The 18318-nt window shown below is 44.6% G+C and overlaps 1 protein-coding gene across 1 annotated transcript; it reads right to left on the bottom strand.

Moving 5' to 3' along the window:
- Positions 1-328: 328 nt before the first annotated feature.
- ATP6V1G1 (ATPase, H+ transporting, lysosomal 13kDa, V1 subunit G1) lies at positions 329-9224 on the bottom strand. The gene is given in 3 exon segments (XM_005880928.2): positions 329-1147; positions 4558-4658; positions 9031-9224. Coding segments are annotated over 3 exon segments (369 nt in total). The 5' UTR covers positions 9125-9224; the 3' UTR covers positions 329-973.
- Positions 9225-18318: the final 9094 nt, after the last annotated feature.

The raw sequence follows: 18318 nt of genomic DNA, 5'->3' as shown, positions 1-18318 counted from the left end.
GACATGGCACCAGAGTTAAGTTAGGGTTTTTCAAAATGCTGACACGCCAAGCTCAAAAGGTTCGCCATCACTGCTCTAACACGAGTGAGTTGGTTCTTTAATCTCTCTGCCTCGTATCTCGTAACATAGTTGTTACGAGGATTAGGAAATGTAAGTGCAAAAGTGATTCTTTTCTTCTTGCCAAGATGCAGACCAAGAATATTTTCTAAGTATGTGCGGGAATGTGTGTGCCACACATGCTAATTTAATTTCCTCAGTGAAATTCTGCAAAATGTCTGGGTCAAAGTACACATTGCATTATCAAAAAGGATGAACCAGAGAAGAAAAATGCACGACAAAGTCTTTACTTTTAAATGATTATCAGTACACCAAGTAACAACATGTAACAAGTTCTTAAATTCTATCATCTAGTAATTTGGATTAACACTAAAAGCAGACCAAACAATTATACCACTATTCATTGTTCTAACCCTTCACCAGAAAGGACTACTCGTATTTTAAGGCTGGCTGCTGCTTTACACAGGTTACAAACAACTATTTACTACTTTTTCATAGATAAAGCCCCTGACCTTCAAGAAAGCTTAAGGGAAAAAATTAATTTAATCCCTTTCTTTCTTAAAAAAAAAAAAAAAAAAGTGTTTCTTACCATGTCTAAGAAAGAAAAAGTCAGTATTGTTATATATATTTATATGTTGCTTCAGTTAAAAGGCATAGAAAAACAGACAAAGTATACTCATTAACTTTCTAAGAAATATGAGGTAAAAAGATGAAATCTTTGGATAAACTCTACTCTAAGTTTATAGAAAGAAACTAGATTTGCTGTTCTCCCAAAAGCAAAAGGACCTACTATACAGTACACAGAAATAATTTAATGCCTTTTCACAAGATTGTAACTCAAGCTTTGCAAAAGCTTCATATTCCATGGAGGCATATAAGATGCCAACCCATAGAACAGGTGCTTCTTTCTTCTTTACTATCCACTTATGCGGTAGTTTTCATGGATTTCTGGCCGGATGTCACAGACAAAGGCCAAGAGGTTGTCCAGGACTTCATCCCTGTTCTGCCGGAAGTAGGTCTGGAGGATGAGCATCTTCTCCTGGGTTTCCTTCTCCATTTCAGTGCTACAACTGCCGTGGGATCCCAGAGCCTGAGTCGAGGAGTAATGACACACAGGGAATGTTAGGAACCACATCTGGTAACCCAGTCTCATTAGTGAATGTAAACAATCAGCATTAGGCAATGGAGCCTCTGAAGAGCATGCAGGAAGTTGGCATTCCCAGAGTTAATGGGAGCAAAACTTGATGCAATCACTTGGTGGCCAACCTTCCACATCTATCAGAAAGTAAACTGCACAGCATTTCCGCTGCTAGGAAATTATCCCAGAGAATGACATATTCCCATCTCTCTAGAGCAGTGGTTCTCAACCTTCTGGCCCTTTAAATACAGTTCCTCATGTTGTGACCCAACCATAAAATTATTTTCATTGCTACTTCATAACTGTAATGTTGCTACTGTTATGAATCGTAATGTAAATATCTGATTAGCAGGATGGTCTTAGGCGAACCCTGTGAAAGGGTCGTTCGACCGCCAAAGGGGTCGTGACCCACAGGTTGAGAACCACTGGTCTAATGTGTAGCCTAAGACTGGAATGAACTAAAGGCCCAAGGACTGAAGCCTAGTTGAACAAATGATGGTGCATCAACACCAGAGCATACTCTTCAGCCATTTAAGAGATAAGGTAAATGTGCACAGCAAGAAGAAATGACCTGTAAAGCATGCAGTTTAAGGGGAAAAGGGCAAGATAGAGAGTGGTATCCGTGTAGTTGGTATAGAAGTTTCCTTGTGTGATTTTAAGTGGGGGACATATGGTGTGTTTTTAAAAAGCTCTTGGCCCTGGCAAGGTAGCTCAGTTGATTAGAGCATCATCCCAATACTCCAAGGTTGAGGGTTTGATCCCTGGTCAGGGCATATACAAGAATCAACCAAATGCATAAATAAGTGGAGCAACAAATCAATGTTTCTTCTCTCCCTTCCTCTCTCTAAAATCAATATATTAAAAAAAAAAACTCTAAAAAAATGATAAACACAAAGGCACAAGGGGGACACAATTTAAGAAGAATATACAGAGTTTCACTATTACTGGTTAATGTTTTTGTTGTTGTTGCTTTTAATCCTCACTTGAGGATATTTTTCCATTGACTTTTAGAGAAAAGAGAAGGGATAAAGGAGGGGGAGAAACAAACACCGATGTCGATTGGTTGCCTCCCACACATGCCCTGACCAGGGTTGGGGGGATCAAGCCTGCAACCAAGGTACGTGCGTGCCCTTGACTAGGAATCGAACCTGCAACCCTTCGATCACGGGCCGACGCTTAACCACTGAGCCAAATCTATAGGGCTAATGTTTTAGCTCTTAAGTTTACCAGTAGATTCACCACTATTATGAATACATAACATCTGTTCTCTCGAACATAAATATTCTAGAATATACAAGATACTTTTAACAGTGACTCTCTCTGAGGACTATAGGTCTGGGTTGGAGAGTAACTTCTCACTGTTGCCCCGTTTAATTGCTTAAATATTTTACTGTATGGCTATCTTACCCCTTCCGTTTCCATTCACAATTTAACAAATACTGATTGCTAACATTTATCTTCTACTGCCTTCACAGTATGGCTGGCTTTTTGTTATCTGCTGTACGTTATTAGAGAGTGACCTATCTGGTTCTTGAAGACGTAACTTTTTTGTGTCTGACCCTTTGTATCTCCTATTGTGGCCTCACTACATATGTTAACAGCTATATCCCTCTCTACCTGTATAACACAAGAGAGTTTACAAAGCATTCTCTCAGATGTTATCTATTCCTCCATAGCCTATGAGGAGGCTAGCATTCGAAACCAAGGCTCAAAGAGATCAGGGTGAACACAGTAAGATTCAACCCTCGGGCTCTTTACCCTATGCAGTACTAGAACTGTTCATAGTATAGGAATACCTTGAAGCATTTCATAATGGTTAGTTCAGTTGCTACCTCATATCTTTTAAAAGTCCATAACCCCTACTGGGGGGATGAGGGAGCCACTAGCTCTATTCTATGAATATAAACTATATGCCAAGCCCCAGTACTCAAAACTGAAGTTACACTGGAACACTGTGTACAACACCGATATTCTATAAACAATTACAGCAGTGATGTAAAAATGAGATGAGATGGCTGTTCTAACACAAGAGTATTTCTACACTCTTCTGTGGGCAGTCTGACAATTTACAATCTGCCCCAGTTTAAGTCAGAGAAATATTTTAAGTTTTAATAACACTATCACCACCTAATGCAAAGATGAAACTTTTGCTACTTACTGCTATGTGCACCTGGAACTAGCAGAGGCACCATGTAGAACTTGAGAATAAAGCCCACAAAGCCAAAGGCAGAGTTGAGCGATGAAATTGGCGTCCTCAAATCATTATTTAAACTTCCGGATCAAAATCAAGTTAGCCTTTTATCTGGATTGTTGTGGGGTTTTTTTGTTTTTTTTGTGTGTGTTTGTTTGTAAATGTTGAAGTAATGCAACTTATCCAGCCACTGAGTAGGCTGGCTAGAACTGGCACTAACTCCAGATTACTCCTGCATACACTGTCCCCCCTGCCTGGCCATGAGCACAGTCAGGCAAGGTCTACGGGTATGCCCGGGGCTTTTAATTAATTCCATTTTGTTTAAACTTGTTTGAATTGTTTTCTGTTACCTACATCCAAGAGTCCTAATAGAATTTCTTTGCTCTGTGAAGCCCTCCTCCATTCTTTCCCCTTTCCAGAATTTTCCTTGCTTCCCTTGTACTCTCTGTGATGTGTTTTTGTACTATGATTGTATACATCTTATGCATGGTCATCTAGCCTATAGCTGGTACGTGTCTTTACACTAACATGAGGCTCCGGGAGATTTGTATGTCTCTGCCACCATACTGTTCAAGCTGCAGGTTTCCATGACTTGCATTTCATTGAGTCTCCTTGACCACCAGCCCGTAAGCCAGGCTCCGTGAAGGCAAGGACCATGTCTATTTCTGTTCACAGCTCGGCCCTTAGCATCTGCACAGGACCTGTCACATGTTAACTGTTCAACATACTTATTAAATGAATGAATAAGTGAATACTAGGACTCACTTATTAGTTAAAAATTGATCACCCTAAGACAGTGGTTGGCAAACTCATTAGTCAACAGAGCCAACAGTACAACGATTGAAATTTCTTTTGAGAGCCAAATTTTTTAAACTTAAACTATATAGGTAGGTACATTGTTATTAACTTAATTAGGGTACTCCTAAGGCTTACGAAGAGCCACACTCAAGGGTCCAAAGAGCCGCATGTGGCTCGTGAGCCGCAGTTTGCCAACCACGGCCCTATGAGATTCAGCCTAAGCATCCAATAAAACATACAATAACTAACATTTTAAAATCCAATCAGAATGAGCATTACCAAGCTATGCTGGGTACTTTGAGAGCCTGGAGGGAAGGGGAGGAGAGGGAAGTCTCAAGAAACCAAAGCAGTAATGAAAATAAATGGGGCCCACCGCAGCTTCCTTGGCCTTGAATTCCTTCTCCCTCTGCAGGCGGTACTGTTCAATTTCAGCCTGAGCCTCTTCTTTGGCCTGCTTCAGCCTCCGGTTCTTTCCTGTTTTCAAAAGAAAGAGCTACATCAGGAAGTGGTTAAAAGACAAGAGAAGGAAGCAGAGACTGAGATGGTAAACAAAAAAGTTTTAAAATAGTCTCAAGAGACATGCAGGGGAGAGAGGGAATTCAGAGGTAACTAATAGTATAGGTTCCTGCCTCCTGCAGGCTTTATTTAACTAGAAAATGACTAGATAAAAAGAACTGCCATTAACAACAGACAGTAAAAATGATGGGGAAAAATTTTGGAATGTGTAAGAATATTCTCCCAATCTCAACTACTACGAACCAACATCAAATAGGAGACATTAACCATCTAAGGAACTCTTCCTCCTCCCAAGAAGCAAACACATAATTATGCTGTTGATTACGATTGGAGCTCTGCTTAGAAGCTTAGCAAGGAGACTAATATGCTCCCAAGGGACAGCAACCTCTCCTCCCTTGCCCTCCAGGCTCTCAAAACCTAACTAAATGAAAAGATGATGTCACACTGGAAACTAAAAACCATGCCCGTGCACAGGCCCTAAGGAATGAAAGTGGTATTGGGAAGGCATCCTCCACAGAGAGCACTGGACAGTAAGACCGCACAGCATCTGAGAGGTGAGGAGACAGGTGGTCTGTGAAAGGTTCGGAGTGGGCCCCGGTCGCGCCTATGACATGCGGCTATAATGTATCAAAAAGCTTTTACTGCAGTCCTCTGGGTGCAGAAGGGCTGAATGGACAAAGGGGAGTCAGCAGAGAGTGCAGGGAGGGGGAAGACTTTTATCAGCTATTGCTGGCTGCAAGCAGTTCGGCTGGCTGACATAACCTTTGTTCCTCCCACCGCCAGGTGTCTTCTGGTTACCTGAGCTATGTGGTGTTCAAGGCTGCAAGCTTTCTGCAATGTATCTGCTAAGCACAATAAGTTTTTCTCTGCCCGGTTTTATTCTTCTTAACCCTTTCAGTCTGGTTTGTAGAAGAGACTAGTTTAATACACAGATGGGAAAATTCTCTAGGTTCTAACCAAGCCTGTATAAAAATAGACCCCAAGACCAACGAACAGATAACTGTAATCCTGTTCACTAACTTTTCAGATACTCAAACAGAAAAAAAAGGTCCTAAGCGAACAATTTGAACATCTATTTAAGAGCATAAAACATCCTGCATCTAAAACTAAGCTTTATTATACATCATTGTATATCAATTGCCCAAATCTTACTCAACTCATGTGAATGAACGAAATTAAATTTAACCTTCCATCTCCTAATTAAGAAATTACTTGGAACCTAATGACCCCATGATGGGGCAGTCCGAAACAACCAACAGATATCTCTCTCTCTCTCTCTCTGAGCACCCCAAGACTACTTCTGCATGTATATTTACTTCAGTATGGCTTAGGGCAGTGATGGTGAACCTATGACACGCGTGTCAGAGGTGACACGCGAACTCATTTTTTTGGTTGATTTTTCTTTGTTAAATGGCATTTAAATATATAAAATAAATATCAAAAATACAAGTCTTTGTTTTACTATGGTTGCAAATATCAAAAAATTTCTATATGTGACACGGCACCAGAGTTAAGTTAGGGTTTTTCAAAATGCTGACACGCCGAGCTCAAAAGGTTCACCATCACTGGCTTAGGGCCTACTGCTGTCCTCTGCTCAAACCAACCTGTACCCCAGTGCTCCACATGCTATCCGCCTCATCAGGTGTATTCAAAGCCTTATTTCAAAGCCAAAGATCTTTTCCAAACGAAGAATCTACAAATAACATTTATGCACCAAACATTATGCAGTAGCTCCACATAATTTCACAATACCACTCTCCTGATCACTCCCAACTCCCACGGCTCCCTGAATTAATCACTTAATATATTCTCTGCCTATCAGCAAACATCTTCAATGTTCAATTTTGATAGGCTTCTCTGAAAACTAAAAATATTTGAACCAGAAATTATATTTATTTTCAATCTTGCTTTTAGTGGACCTTATATATGGAAGCCAGTGTTATGTTTCATTCCAATGAAATAAACCATAACACAATTTTTAAATACATATATATTACGGTTCAAAGCAACAATTTCATGAAAATGTGAGTTGGACCATTTTACCACATCATGTATCGCCTCTTCCCAATCCCTAACTGGGCAAGTCAATTATAATTACAAATCAAGGCAGGCAATAATTTCCCAATATTAGTTCTTCTCAATACTTCTGTTGCTAGTAATCACAAAATCTGAGATTGCCCAGCCAGTGTTGCTCAGTGATTGAGCGTCAACCTGTGAACCAGGAGGTCGCGGTTAAGATTCCAGGCCAGCCCTAGTCAGTTTGGCTCAATGGATGGCTCATCCGCCTGTGGACTGAAGGGTCCCGGGTTGAATTCCGTTCAGGGGTGCATGCCTGGGTTGCGGGCTCGATCCCCAGTGGGGGGTGTGCAGGAGGCAGCTGATCAATGATTCTCTCTCATCATTGATGTTTCTATCTCTCTCTCCCTCCCCCTTCCTCTCTGAAATCAAAAATATATTAAAAAAAAAAAAAGATTCCAGGCCAGGGCACATGCCCATGTTTTGGGATCCATCCTTAGTAGGGGGCGTGCAGGAGGCAGCTGATCAATAATTCTTTCATCATTGATGTTTCTATCTCTCCCTCTCCCTCTCTGAAATCAATAAAAAAGAAAACATTTTAAAAAACAAAATAAGGTGTAAAACATGACCCATTTCTCCAAGGCACTCAGAATTATTCTTACCATGTTCCAAGTATTTGTTCCTGCACTTGCCCCAAATATTCTTATATGCTTCCCAACAGATACAACTTGTTACTGATGAGCCATCACATGACTAATTGTGGGATGTCATTCTGGAAATACTGTATCAAGGACATAATCAGAAATATTCTGTGAAGAACACAGAACTTTCCAGTCACCAGAGCAAGACTGAAAGGCTTGCTCCCATCCCCAGTTCCCTCAAAGAAAACTTCCCCTATGAAATATAGAGGATCACATAACCGCTCTTCTAAGTACAAGAGCCATGCACTTTGATTGAAGAGTGTAAGTCATACTAGGAGAAATACCAGAGAATTACTAAAATACGTATTTCTTGGTATTTTATCCTTGCACAAGAATGGAGACCTCTACACCTCAGCTATGCTGCTTCCCAGGACAGGGTCAAGTCATTTCTCTCCGAGCCTCATTTTTCCCATTTGTAAACTTGGGATAGGAATATCTATCTCACCAGATGGGAAACTGAATGGATAAACTAAACACAGTCCCTGATCTCCAGTTGTTTAATCGAGTGACTGAAGACACAGGTTACTGCACTACGATGACAGACACAGCACCTGGGAAGGACTCCTAGCCTAGTCTGAAGGGAGAGGGTAAAGCCAGGGAAGGCTTCTTAGAAGAACTGCCTCCATTCTGAGACCGGAAGGAAGATTTAGGGTTAGAGAACAAACCGGGCAAACCTCTCGCCACCAGAGCAAACAGCTATGCAAAGGCCGCAGGGACATCAAAGAAGGGAGGAGCGTACCTGTGATATTAGGGGAGAAAGCAAGAGCCCGATCCCCAAGCGCCTCCAGCACCCTAATAAGGAATTGGGCTTTGTTCTGCAGGCACTAAGTGTCTGCTGCCGATAAAGGCGGTGGGACAGTCAGGGGGTTCGAACCGCAGCGAGAACGGACTGCAGGAGAGGAAACTTCTCCCACTCACCAGTCTAGAACACAGACTAGATCTACCTGCTCAATTCTTTAGCAACCTCTCATTTCTCCACCCTAGCCCTCGAGCCTCGCCTGCAATTGACCTACCCAGCATCGGTTTCCTCCCCTGGGATTCTAAACACCACGATGATGGAAGCCACAGGTACGTCCGGCACCGGGCTAGGCACCTATCAGCCACATTTTAAAAACACTTAAGGACTCAAGGATTTAGCCTGCTATGGGAGCCTCAGAGAACCTGATGGCCTGGACTAAGATGGTGGCGGTAGGGACCTGGTATGAAGGTGGCGAACGAAGATGTGGCAAAGAGGACTCTTTCTAGACGGAGCAACTGTGCAAATGGTGGCTCCCTTCACTGAGATGGGGCACCCCAGAGGAGCAAGTGGGAGGGGAAAAGACAATGAATTCCGCCTGAATAACCCGTTTTACACGCCTCCCAGACACCAAGAAGGACGCCCGCCCATTGTTATGTCTCCACGCCCGATCTATTACCCCACAAGGCAACTTCCCGTCGCCCCCCAAGCCTTCCAGAGCCTCAGATCCAGGCCTTCGAGTCGCGCAGCTTCCGAGATTGGAACCACCCCTCCGCCCCGCAGTGAGCCGCACCTTCCTTAGCCTTGAACTCCTTCTCCCCCTGCAGGCGGTACTGTTCAGTTTCAGCCTGAGCCTCTCCTTTGGCCTGCTTCAGACTCCTGTTCTTTCATTTGTGGGCCTACGACACCTTCTCAGCAGCCTGCTTCTCGGCCTGCAGCAGCTGCTGGATGCCCTGCGACTGACTGGCCATGGCGGCGGCGGCGACCCCCAAGAGGAGAGCGGCCTAAATCCGCTCCGTCGCCCCGCAGGTCAGCTGACCCAACCGCCCGAGATCTGCGCATGCGCCTTGCGCGGGCGCCCCCGTCCGCCGTCACGTGATCTCCGCATCGCCGGGTCAGCTGACTGCCTGTGGTGTCCTGTGACTAGGAGGGGCGGGGCGGAAGGGAGAGGGGAGCGTCTCTACTGCGCCTGCGCGGGCATTGTCTTCGCTTCTTCCGGTCCACAGTCCCGTCCTCTCTCTATTGTGTCTCTCCCTCAGCTGGTAAGATCGTCGTCGCCGCCATGCCACGTCGTTATCGCCATGATCCCTCTCTTTACACTGTTTGACAGGGTGCCCACGTTACGGTCCAACGAGGAGGGGCCAAGCCAAGTGATTTTACTCTGCACACTGCTCTATTCTCCCCCTTTCTGGAACGTTCCTTGGGACAACTATATTGTGGGGGAGATTAGGAACATTCATGCCAGGCTCTGGAAGGAGCCTGGATTGGGAAAAGGAAGGGCGACTTGGACTCAAGTCTGCCACTGATCTGCTCTGTGGTTTGGGGAGGACATGTTCCTTTTCTGAACCCGGGCTCAGGAGAGGATTGAACTGTTTCCATAAGTATTTCGTGAATGCCTGCTGTGATCCTAGGGCACTGATGGGAGGTGCGGAACATACAGCGAGAGCAAGACAGACAAGGTGGGGCGCACAGTTTATGGACAAAAACAAACAAACAAACACGATTAACTAAAATTACAAGCTGATAAACACTGAAGGGAAAATGCAGGGTGCTTTAAGAAGGAATAAGGAAGCCCCCACCCGCGCCCCAAGGAAGTGGCATTTAAAGTGAAATCAGAAGAATGAGAAGTTAGCCAGAAAAGAACAGTGGCGGGTAGAGGTGTGTGTTGGGGGAACCTAGGGGATCAGGAGGATAGGGACCAGCATGCATGGATTGGGGAGGGGGCAACTTGGTACAGAGCCATGCCCTACCAGGAACAGAGACACTGGAAGCCAGTGGTTGATTTACAATATGACAGGCACTGTTTTAAACAACTTACTCCTGACAGCAACTTCGAAGTAGTATTGTTAATCTTAAATCTATAGTGACGGAACTGGAGCTCAGAGAGGTTAGGTCACTTGCCAAAGTCACACTCCTGTTAATTGCCAGGGCTGCAGGTGAATCAGGATGCCGGGTGAGGCCAGTTTGAATCAAAAGGAAAATAAGTCATTTAAAGAAGTTTCTGTTCGGTTACGCTATCCTTCCCTGACATAAGAACAAGCACTTGACTGGTCTCTGGGATTTTTACGTCTAATCAATGGTTTCTTGGGATGACTTGTCATTTTGGGTGTTCTAAGAAAACAATTTACTAAATCCATCAATGGAGAGTAATATACACTTCTAAGGGTGGGATGAAGATTAAAATAGTAATGATATATGATTTCACTTATATGTGGAATCTAAAGAACAAAATTTACGAACAAAAAAAATTGAAACAGACTCATAGACACAGAGAGCAGATTGATGGTTGTCAGAGGGGAGGGGCTGAGGGACTAGGTCAGTGATGGCGAACCTTTTGAGCTTGGTGTGTCAGCATTTGGAAAAACCCTAATTTAACTCTGGTGCCGTGTCACATATAGAAATTTTTTGATATTTGCAACCATAGTAAAACAAAGACTTATATTTTTGATATTTATTTTATATATTTAAATGCCATTTAACAAAGAAAAATCAACCAAAAATATGAGTTCGCGTGTCACCTCTGACACGCGTGTCATAGGTTCGCCATCACTGGTCTAGGTGAAAGAGTGAAAGGATTAAGAAGTCCACATTGGCAGTTACAAAATAATCATGGGATGTAAAGTACAGCATAGGGAATATAGTCAACAATATTGTGATAAGTATGTATGGTGTCAGGTGGGTACTGGAAATAGCAGGGGGAAACACTTTGTAAAGTATATGGTTGTCTATGCTGTACACCTGGGACCAATACAAAATAATATTGAAAGTAAACTGAATATAAAAATAAAACACATGCACAAAAGAAATGTCACTAATACTTAGTACACCAGAGAGGGCGGGGGCCAAGAAGTGGAAACACCCCAATGCCCATTGACTGATAAGTGGATAAATAAAATGTGACATATCCATACAATGAAATATTTTTTGGTTGTAAAAAGGAATAAGGTACTGACCCACACTGCAATATGGAGGGACCTCAGTAGGAACATGCTAAGTGAAGAAAGCCAGGCACAAAAGACCACATATTGAACAGTTCCATTTATATGAAATGTCTAGAATTGGCAAATCTTTAGAGATACAAAGCATATTATTGACTAACCAGGGGCTGCAGAAAGAGGGAATGAGGAGTGACTGCTAACTGATATGGGGTTCCTTTTGGGGACCAGGGAAATGTTCTGGAATTAGATAGTGGTGATGGCTATACAACCTTATAAATATACTTAAAATACCAAATTGTATGCTTTAAAGCAGTGGTTCTCAACCTTCCTAATGCCTCGACCCTTTAATACAGTTCCTCATGTTGTGGTGACCCCCAACCATAAAATTATTTTCGTTGCTACTTCATAACTGTAATTTTGCTACTGTTATGAATCGTAATGTAAATATCTGATATGCAGGATGTATTTTCATTGTTACAAATTGAACATAATTAAAGCATAGTAATCACAAAAACAATATGTAATTATATATGTGTTTTCCAATGGTTTTAGGCGACCCCTGTGAAAGGGTCGTTCGACCCCCAAAGGGGTCGCGACCCACAGGTTGAGAACCACTGCTTTAAAGGGTGGACGATACATTATGTCGATGTACGAAACATCCAAACCTGTAAGGATTTTTATGAGTTTATTTGAACCACACTGATGACCATTGCCAGGAAACAGAATCTCAACAGATTGACAAAATGCTCCAGAAAATGTCTGTGTTACCACTTACTGGTATTTTATACATCAGAATCAAAATGGAAGCCATAAAGGGGTTACATAAAATTTATTGGTGATAGTGCAAGTGGGGTATCAGTGGAAGTGGGGTATCCCTTTTCTCACTGAGGGCTGGGGGTCCGGGCCTTATGATATCTCGAGAAAAAGAATTTTCTGAGACTTGCATGGGAGGATTCGTGATTTTTATTTGCATGGAATTACATCCCTGGTTTTCCAGAGTCACATTTTCTTTAATCCAGTATAACTGGAGTTCCAGCAGAGCTAGAGGCAAAGCCAGTGTCCAGAGTATCTGTCCCATGTTGGAACTGAGACCGGTACAGCATCAGGCTAGTTGCAGTCCATTAGTCCATTCTATGTGGGGTCCAGATGGCGTGGGCCATGTGGGAGAATGCAGGAGCATGGGAGCTTGAACCAAGAGAGCCAGGAGCCAAGAGAGCAAACTCCTTTGTTTAAGAGATTAAATATGTAAAGCCCTTAACTGGGCTTGGTACATAGCAGGTGCTCAATAAGTGTTCATTTGCTTACACTGAAAAAAAAAAAGGCCTGGCACAACACTCTCCAATTACCCCTGGGCAAACCAGGAGCCAGCATCCTACAGTGAATTGTAACCTAACTGGGAGAAGCACCCAGGACACCCGATTCCCAGGACTTCTCCTCCCATGGGTGTAGACATCATGCGTTCTGTTTTTAAGAGGCCAGTCCAAAGGGTGTTATTATTCTGTCTCCCAGCACAGCCTGGAAGGCGTCTCCCATAGTGACTCAGCACCATCCTCCCCGGAACAATGGTCTGTGGGCCCCATCACTCACTGTTGCCGACACGCTAGCCCGAGTGACTGGTGGTGTGGTATATGGAATGCTGGGGGCAGGGACAGAAGAAGGAACTGGGTGCCTTAGAGGCCAAGAGGAGAGGCGCCTTGGGGGACTAAAGGGGAGCCCCCAGTAAGAGGAAGGACAAGGACCCTGGCCTGTGGATATCTCATACCTATGACTCTCCAGCACAGCTGCCCTTTAGAATCGGAGAGCTTTGGAAAGATCAGGATTGCGTACCCTGGGCCTACTGACTCGGAATCTTGCAGGGCATGGGGACAGGAACCTGGACTTTGAGAAATTTCTCCCGGAAATTCTGAAGCAGCAGATGTTGGAGATCCAACCAAAATCTGAGCCAACCCGGCAGCCCCACTGCCCACATTGCACATGTTAATTCCAGGAGGCGGTCTCCACTTCACAGGGAGAGACAAGCCTTCTGAAGCGAGCATCTCTGAAGGCAGTGGGGCCAGGCCTCAGCAGGTCCTCAAGGGCAGCGGATCTTGCTTCCAGCAAAGTCAGTGCACACATATCTGTTGCTCTACGCTTCCAGGCATCATTTTCAGAGCCACAAGTCTACCAAGATCCTGAGCAGAAATATCACTATCATTTGGCTGGTGACAGACACAACGCTGAGAACAGTGTACTTATTATTACCGGGGGAAAACACTGAATGGGGTTTTGAATAACCACAGAATGGCTCACACAGTGAGCAGGAATTCATTATCAAACTTGGCTCCCTCCGCTCAGACTTGCCTTGGGCACTATTGGTTTCTGAAATTTGCATTCTTCGATGGAGGACGTGCGTGCAGATAGCAGGCAGCTGAGATCGGATTGGGAAAGGGAGGGAGGGCTCAGAAGCAGCTGGGCAGTGGTTGCCTAGGGAAAAAAAAAAAGATGTTGGCTGGAAATGTTTAGTTACAATGGCAATCTTCAGTGGTTAAATAAAAAAAGAAAATTTACTCGTTTGACTGACGGAAGAGCTGAGAGTTACATCTGATTCAGTGTCATAAGGATTCTTTCTCAGGTCTCTGGTTCTGCTTTCCACTATGGGCCAGGCCCTCCCAGGATGGGCAATCCCAGGAACCAGGACTGCAACTTCGCTGGCTGGCCAAAGCTGAATTGGGAAACAGAATCTTGAATCTGATTCCAGGTTATCAGCAAAAGCAGCTAATCTTTCCAGGAAAGGATTATGCGTGCACAGAAGAGTTACACCAGTTTATCCCAGAACCTCCCAGAGGAGATTGAAGAGTTGTCTGCCTTCTTAGAAACAAAGTTTCCTTCTTGGTTTAGTTCATTTTCCCGGCTAACTGGCCTCTTGCCTCTGGTCTATGCCTCAACATTCATACCTAACTCTAATCCAGCCCCTTCCCAGCCCAGAATCCATCCATGGTCCCCAGGATGACATTTTTTAGCTCCTTATCCTGAAATCCAGGGACCTTGCCTGCTTGTCCGCCTTTGCTGCTGTCGAATCTCCCTCCTTGAATGAGCCTCCTCTTCAGGCATTATATCATATACTTTAGTCACTCTGAATTATTTGGAATCTCTGAAAAGATCGAGCCTCTTTGATGCTTTGGGATCTTTGCCTGTACTCTTGCCTCTTCCTAGAATGTCCTCCTTGCTCTGTTTAGTTGAGAGTAGACTTTCATGTCACCACCCCCATGAAGCCTTCCCTCATCTCCCAACTCCTTTCCCAACTGTATTAGGATGCCCTCACTCTGTTCTCAAGGCTCTCAGTACCTCCTTTGACTATAACAACTGTTACACTATGTTGAAGGCGCTTTTGAAAAAAATGTCTGTTCTCCACTAAACTATGTGATCTCTTAAAGGGCAGAAATTTGGGCTTTTTTTCCCTTTTCTAATGCCCGTGCCTGGCACAGAGCCTGACAAGCAATTGGCATACAATAAGTGTTTATTGGATGGATAAATGGTTGTTCATTACTTTTTGGACAATTTTGAAAAGCAGAATAATAAACCTTGAAAATCAAATAACATACTGGGGGGATAAACCCAACAGTTGTTATATATATACCAGAGGCCTGGTGCACAGATTCGTGCACCAGTGGGGTCCCTCGGCCTGGCCTGCGGGGATCAACCAGCTCTCCAACACCCCCAAGGGATGTAGTAGTGCCAAGGGGTAGGCGGCCGGAGGAGCCCAAGCCCAAGCCCAAGCCCAGGCCAGGCACTGCACTGTTCCCGCTCATTCCGGCCTGCTGCGCCTGCCGCTGCCACTGCTGAGTATGCTAGCTGCCTCTCTGCTGAGGTCTCTGCGTGCCCGTCCTAGGGCCATACTGGCGCACCCATGACCGAGAAGCAGCCACAGGCTCATACCCAGTCAGTTCTAAAGCTGGTCCCAATCCCGGTCCTGGTTCGGATGGGGGAGGGGTGTGCAGGGGGAGTGTCCCGGGAGAGGTTTGTCTGGCACTTTTCAGTCAGCTGAGTGGTGCTCCCACTGTGGGAGCACACTGACCACCAGGGGGCAGTTCCTGCATTGAGTGTTTGTCCCCTGGTGGTCAGTGTGCATCATAGTGACCGGTTGACCAGTCACTTAGGCTTTTATATATATAGATATCACCCCAATAAATTCAATTTAAAAAATAAGGGAAAGAAAAAAGAATGGAGAGGTGGAATAGTGTCTGCCATGCAGAGACAGAGATAGAACAGAAGCTAATGTTATCCTGCCAAGTGGACTTTGTGGGGAAAGCAGAGCTGCTTTAAGGACCTGGTTATGGAATATGGCACAGAGTTGGGGATGATGGCCTTCTGCACATGGGCTATTGTTTAGGAAGTTAAGAGGATCAATTATGCACTTAAATAGTGATAAACGGACTACTGATCCTATTAGCAGCTTGATTTTCCTAGGAAAAGTTTACCAGTCTCACTTCCCCCCACCCCCTGCCCTGCTCTCTCATAGATTTTCTTCAGCAGAAGTTGTCTTTGGGATAAGAGTCCTAGAGGCCACTCATTCAGTTCAACTGTCCATTACATGGTTGGATCCCCTCCATAGCATACCTAACACCTATCAACAAGTTTAAAAGGGAAGGAAAGTAACACTATCTATTGCACACTTGCTGTGAATCTAGACACTCTGCTATGTGCCTGACATACACTATCTCTTCATGTGAGCCTTTGAGGTAGAGGAGAGAGCAGGGGAGTGTATTTTGTCACAGCTATAGGTCAGGCCTCTGGTGCAGGCCCACCTTCCTCAGGGACATAAGCTGCACCGAAGTTACCCTGTCATGCTGGACTCTGAGTGACACTGCCTCGAGCTGAACCAGTGGATACTTTGCTAAACTGATGGCCCACTGAAGAATGGCTACCCTGAAGATAACTCTACACCAAGTAAAGCCAATGTATTTGGGAAGTTGAACACACCCACACTCCCGCTGGCTATTACAACCCATGTTTGTTTGACTCCTCATAGTCACAAAGATAATGTTACAGTAGGGGCTACTTTACATAAATTTTAGAAGATTCCCTCTCACTCCAGCTAAGGGCCACACATCCCCCCAGCTTTACTGAAATGTAATTGACATATAACGTTGTGTAAGTTTAAGATGCACAACATGTTGACTTGATACACTTATACTACGCTTCCAGGCATCATTTTCAGAGCCACAAGTCTACCAAGATCCTGAGCAGAAATATCACTATCATTTGGCTGGTGACAGACACAACACTGAGAACAGTGTACTTATTATTACCGGGGGAAAACACTGAATGGGGTTTTGAATAACCACAGAATGGCTCACACAGTGAGCAGGAATTCATTATCAAACTTGGCTCCCTCCGCTCAGACTTGCCTTGGGCACTATTGGTTTCTGAAATTTGCATTCTTCGATGGAGGACGTGCGTGCAGATAGCAGGCAGCTGAGATCGGATTGGGAAAGGGAGGGAGGGCTCAGAAGCAGCTGGGCAGTGGTTGCCTAGGGAAAAAAAAAAAGATGTTGGCTGGAAATGTTTAGTTACAATGGCAATCTTCAGTGGTTAAATAAAAAAAGAAAATTTACTCGTGTGACTGACGGAAGAGCTGAGAGTTACATCTGATTCAATGTCATAAGGATTCTTTCTCAGGTCTCTGGTTCTGCTTTCCACTATGGGCCAGGCCCTCCCAGGATGGGCAATCCCAGGAACCAGGACTGCAACTTCGCTGGCTGGCCAAAGCTGAATTGGGAAACAGAATCTTGAATCTGATTCCAGGTTATCAGCAAAAGCAGCTAATCTTTCCAGGAAAGGATTATGCGTGCACAGAAGAGTTACACCAGTTTATCCCAGAACCTCCCAGAGGAGATTGAAGAGTTGTCTGCCTTCTTAGAAACAAAGTTTCCTTCTTGGTTTAGTTCATTTTCCCGGCTAACTGGCCTCTTGCCTCTGGTCTATGCCTCAACATTCATACCTAACTCTAATCCAGCCCCTTCCCAGCCCAGAATCCATCCATGGTCCCCAGGATGACATTTTTTAGCTCCTTATCCTGAAATCCAGGGACCTTGCCTGCTTGTCCGCCTTTGCTGCTGTCGAATCTCCCTCCTTGAATGAGCCTCCTCTTCAGGCATTATATCATATACTTTAGTCACTCTGAATTATTTGGAATCTCTGAAAAGATTGAGCCTCTTTGATGCTTTGGGATCTTTGCCTGTACTCTTGCCTCTTCCTAGAATGTCCTCCTTGCTCTGTTTAGTTGAGAGTAGACTTTAATGTCACCACTTCCATGAAGCCTTCCTTCATCTCCCAACTCCTTTCCCAACTGTATTAGGATGCCCTCACTCTGTTCTCAAGGCTCTCAGTACTTCCTTTGACTATAACAACTGTTACACTATATTGAAGGCGCTTTTGAAAAAAATGCCTGTTTTCCACTAAACTATGTGATCTCTTAAAGGGCAGAGATTTGGGCTTGTTTCCCTCTTCTAATGCCCGTGCCTGGCACAGAGCCTGACAAGCAATTGGCATACAATAAGTGTTTATTGGATGGATAAATGGTTGTTCATTACTTTTTGGACAATTTTGAAAAGCAGAATAATAAACCTTAAAAATCAAATAACATACTGGGGGGATAAACCCAACAGTTGTTATATATATACCAGAGGCCTGGTGCACAGATTCGTGCACCAGTGGGGTCCCTCGGCCTGGCCTGCGGGGATCAACCAGCTCTCCAACACCCCCAAGGGATGTAGTAGTGCCAAGGGGTAGGCGGCCGGAGGAGCCCAAGCCCAAGCCCAAGCCCAGGCCAGGCACTGCACTGTTCCCGCTCATTCCGGCCTGCTGCGCCTGCCGCTGCCACTGCTGAGTATGCTAGCTGCCTCTCTGCTGAGGTCTCTGCGTGCCCGTCCTAGGGCCATACTGGCGCACCCATGACCGAGAAGCAGCCACAGGCTCATACCCAGTCAGTTCTAAAGCTGGTCCCAATCCCGGTCCTGGTTCGGATG

The sequence above is a fragment of the Myotis brandtii genome, unplaced genomic scaffold (genome assembly GCF_000412655.1).
Source record: "Myotis brandtii unplaced genomic scaffold, ASM41265v1 scaffold658, whole genome shotgun sequence".
In the NCBI taxonomy this organism is placed as follows: domain Eukaryota; kingdom Metazoa; phylum Chordata; class Mammalia; order Chiroptera; family Vespertilionidae; genus Myotis; species Myotis brandtii.
The sequence above is the reverse complement of the archived record's forward strand: the minus strand, read 5'-3'. Positions and strand labels throughout refer to the sequence as shown.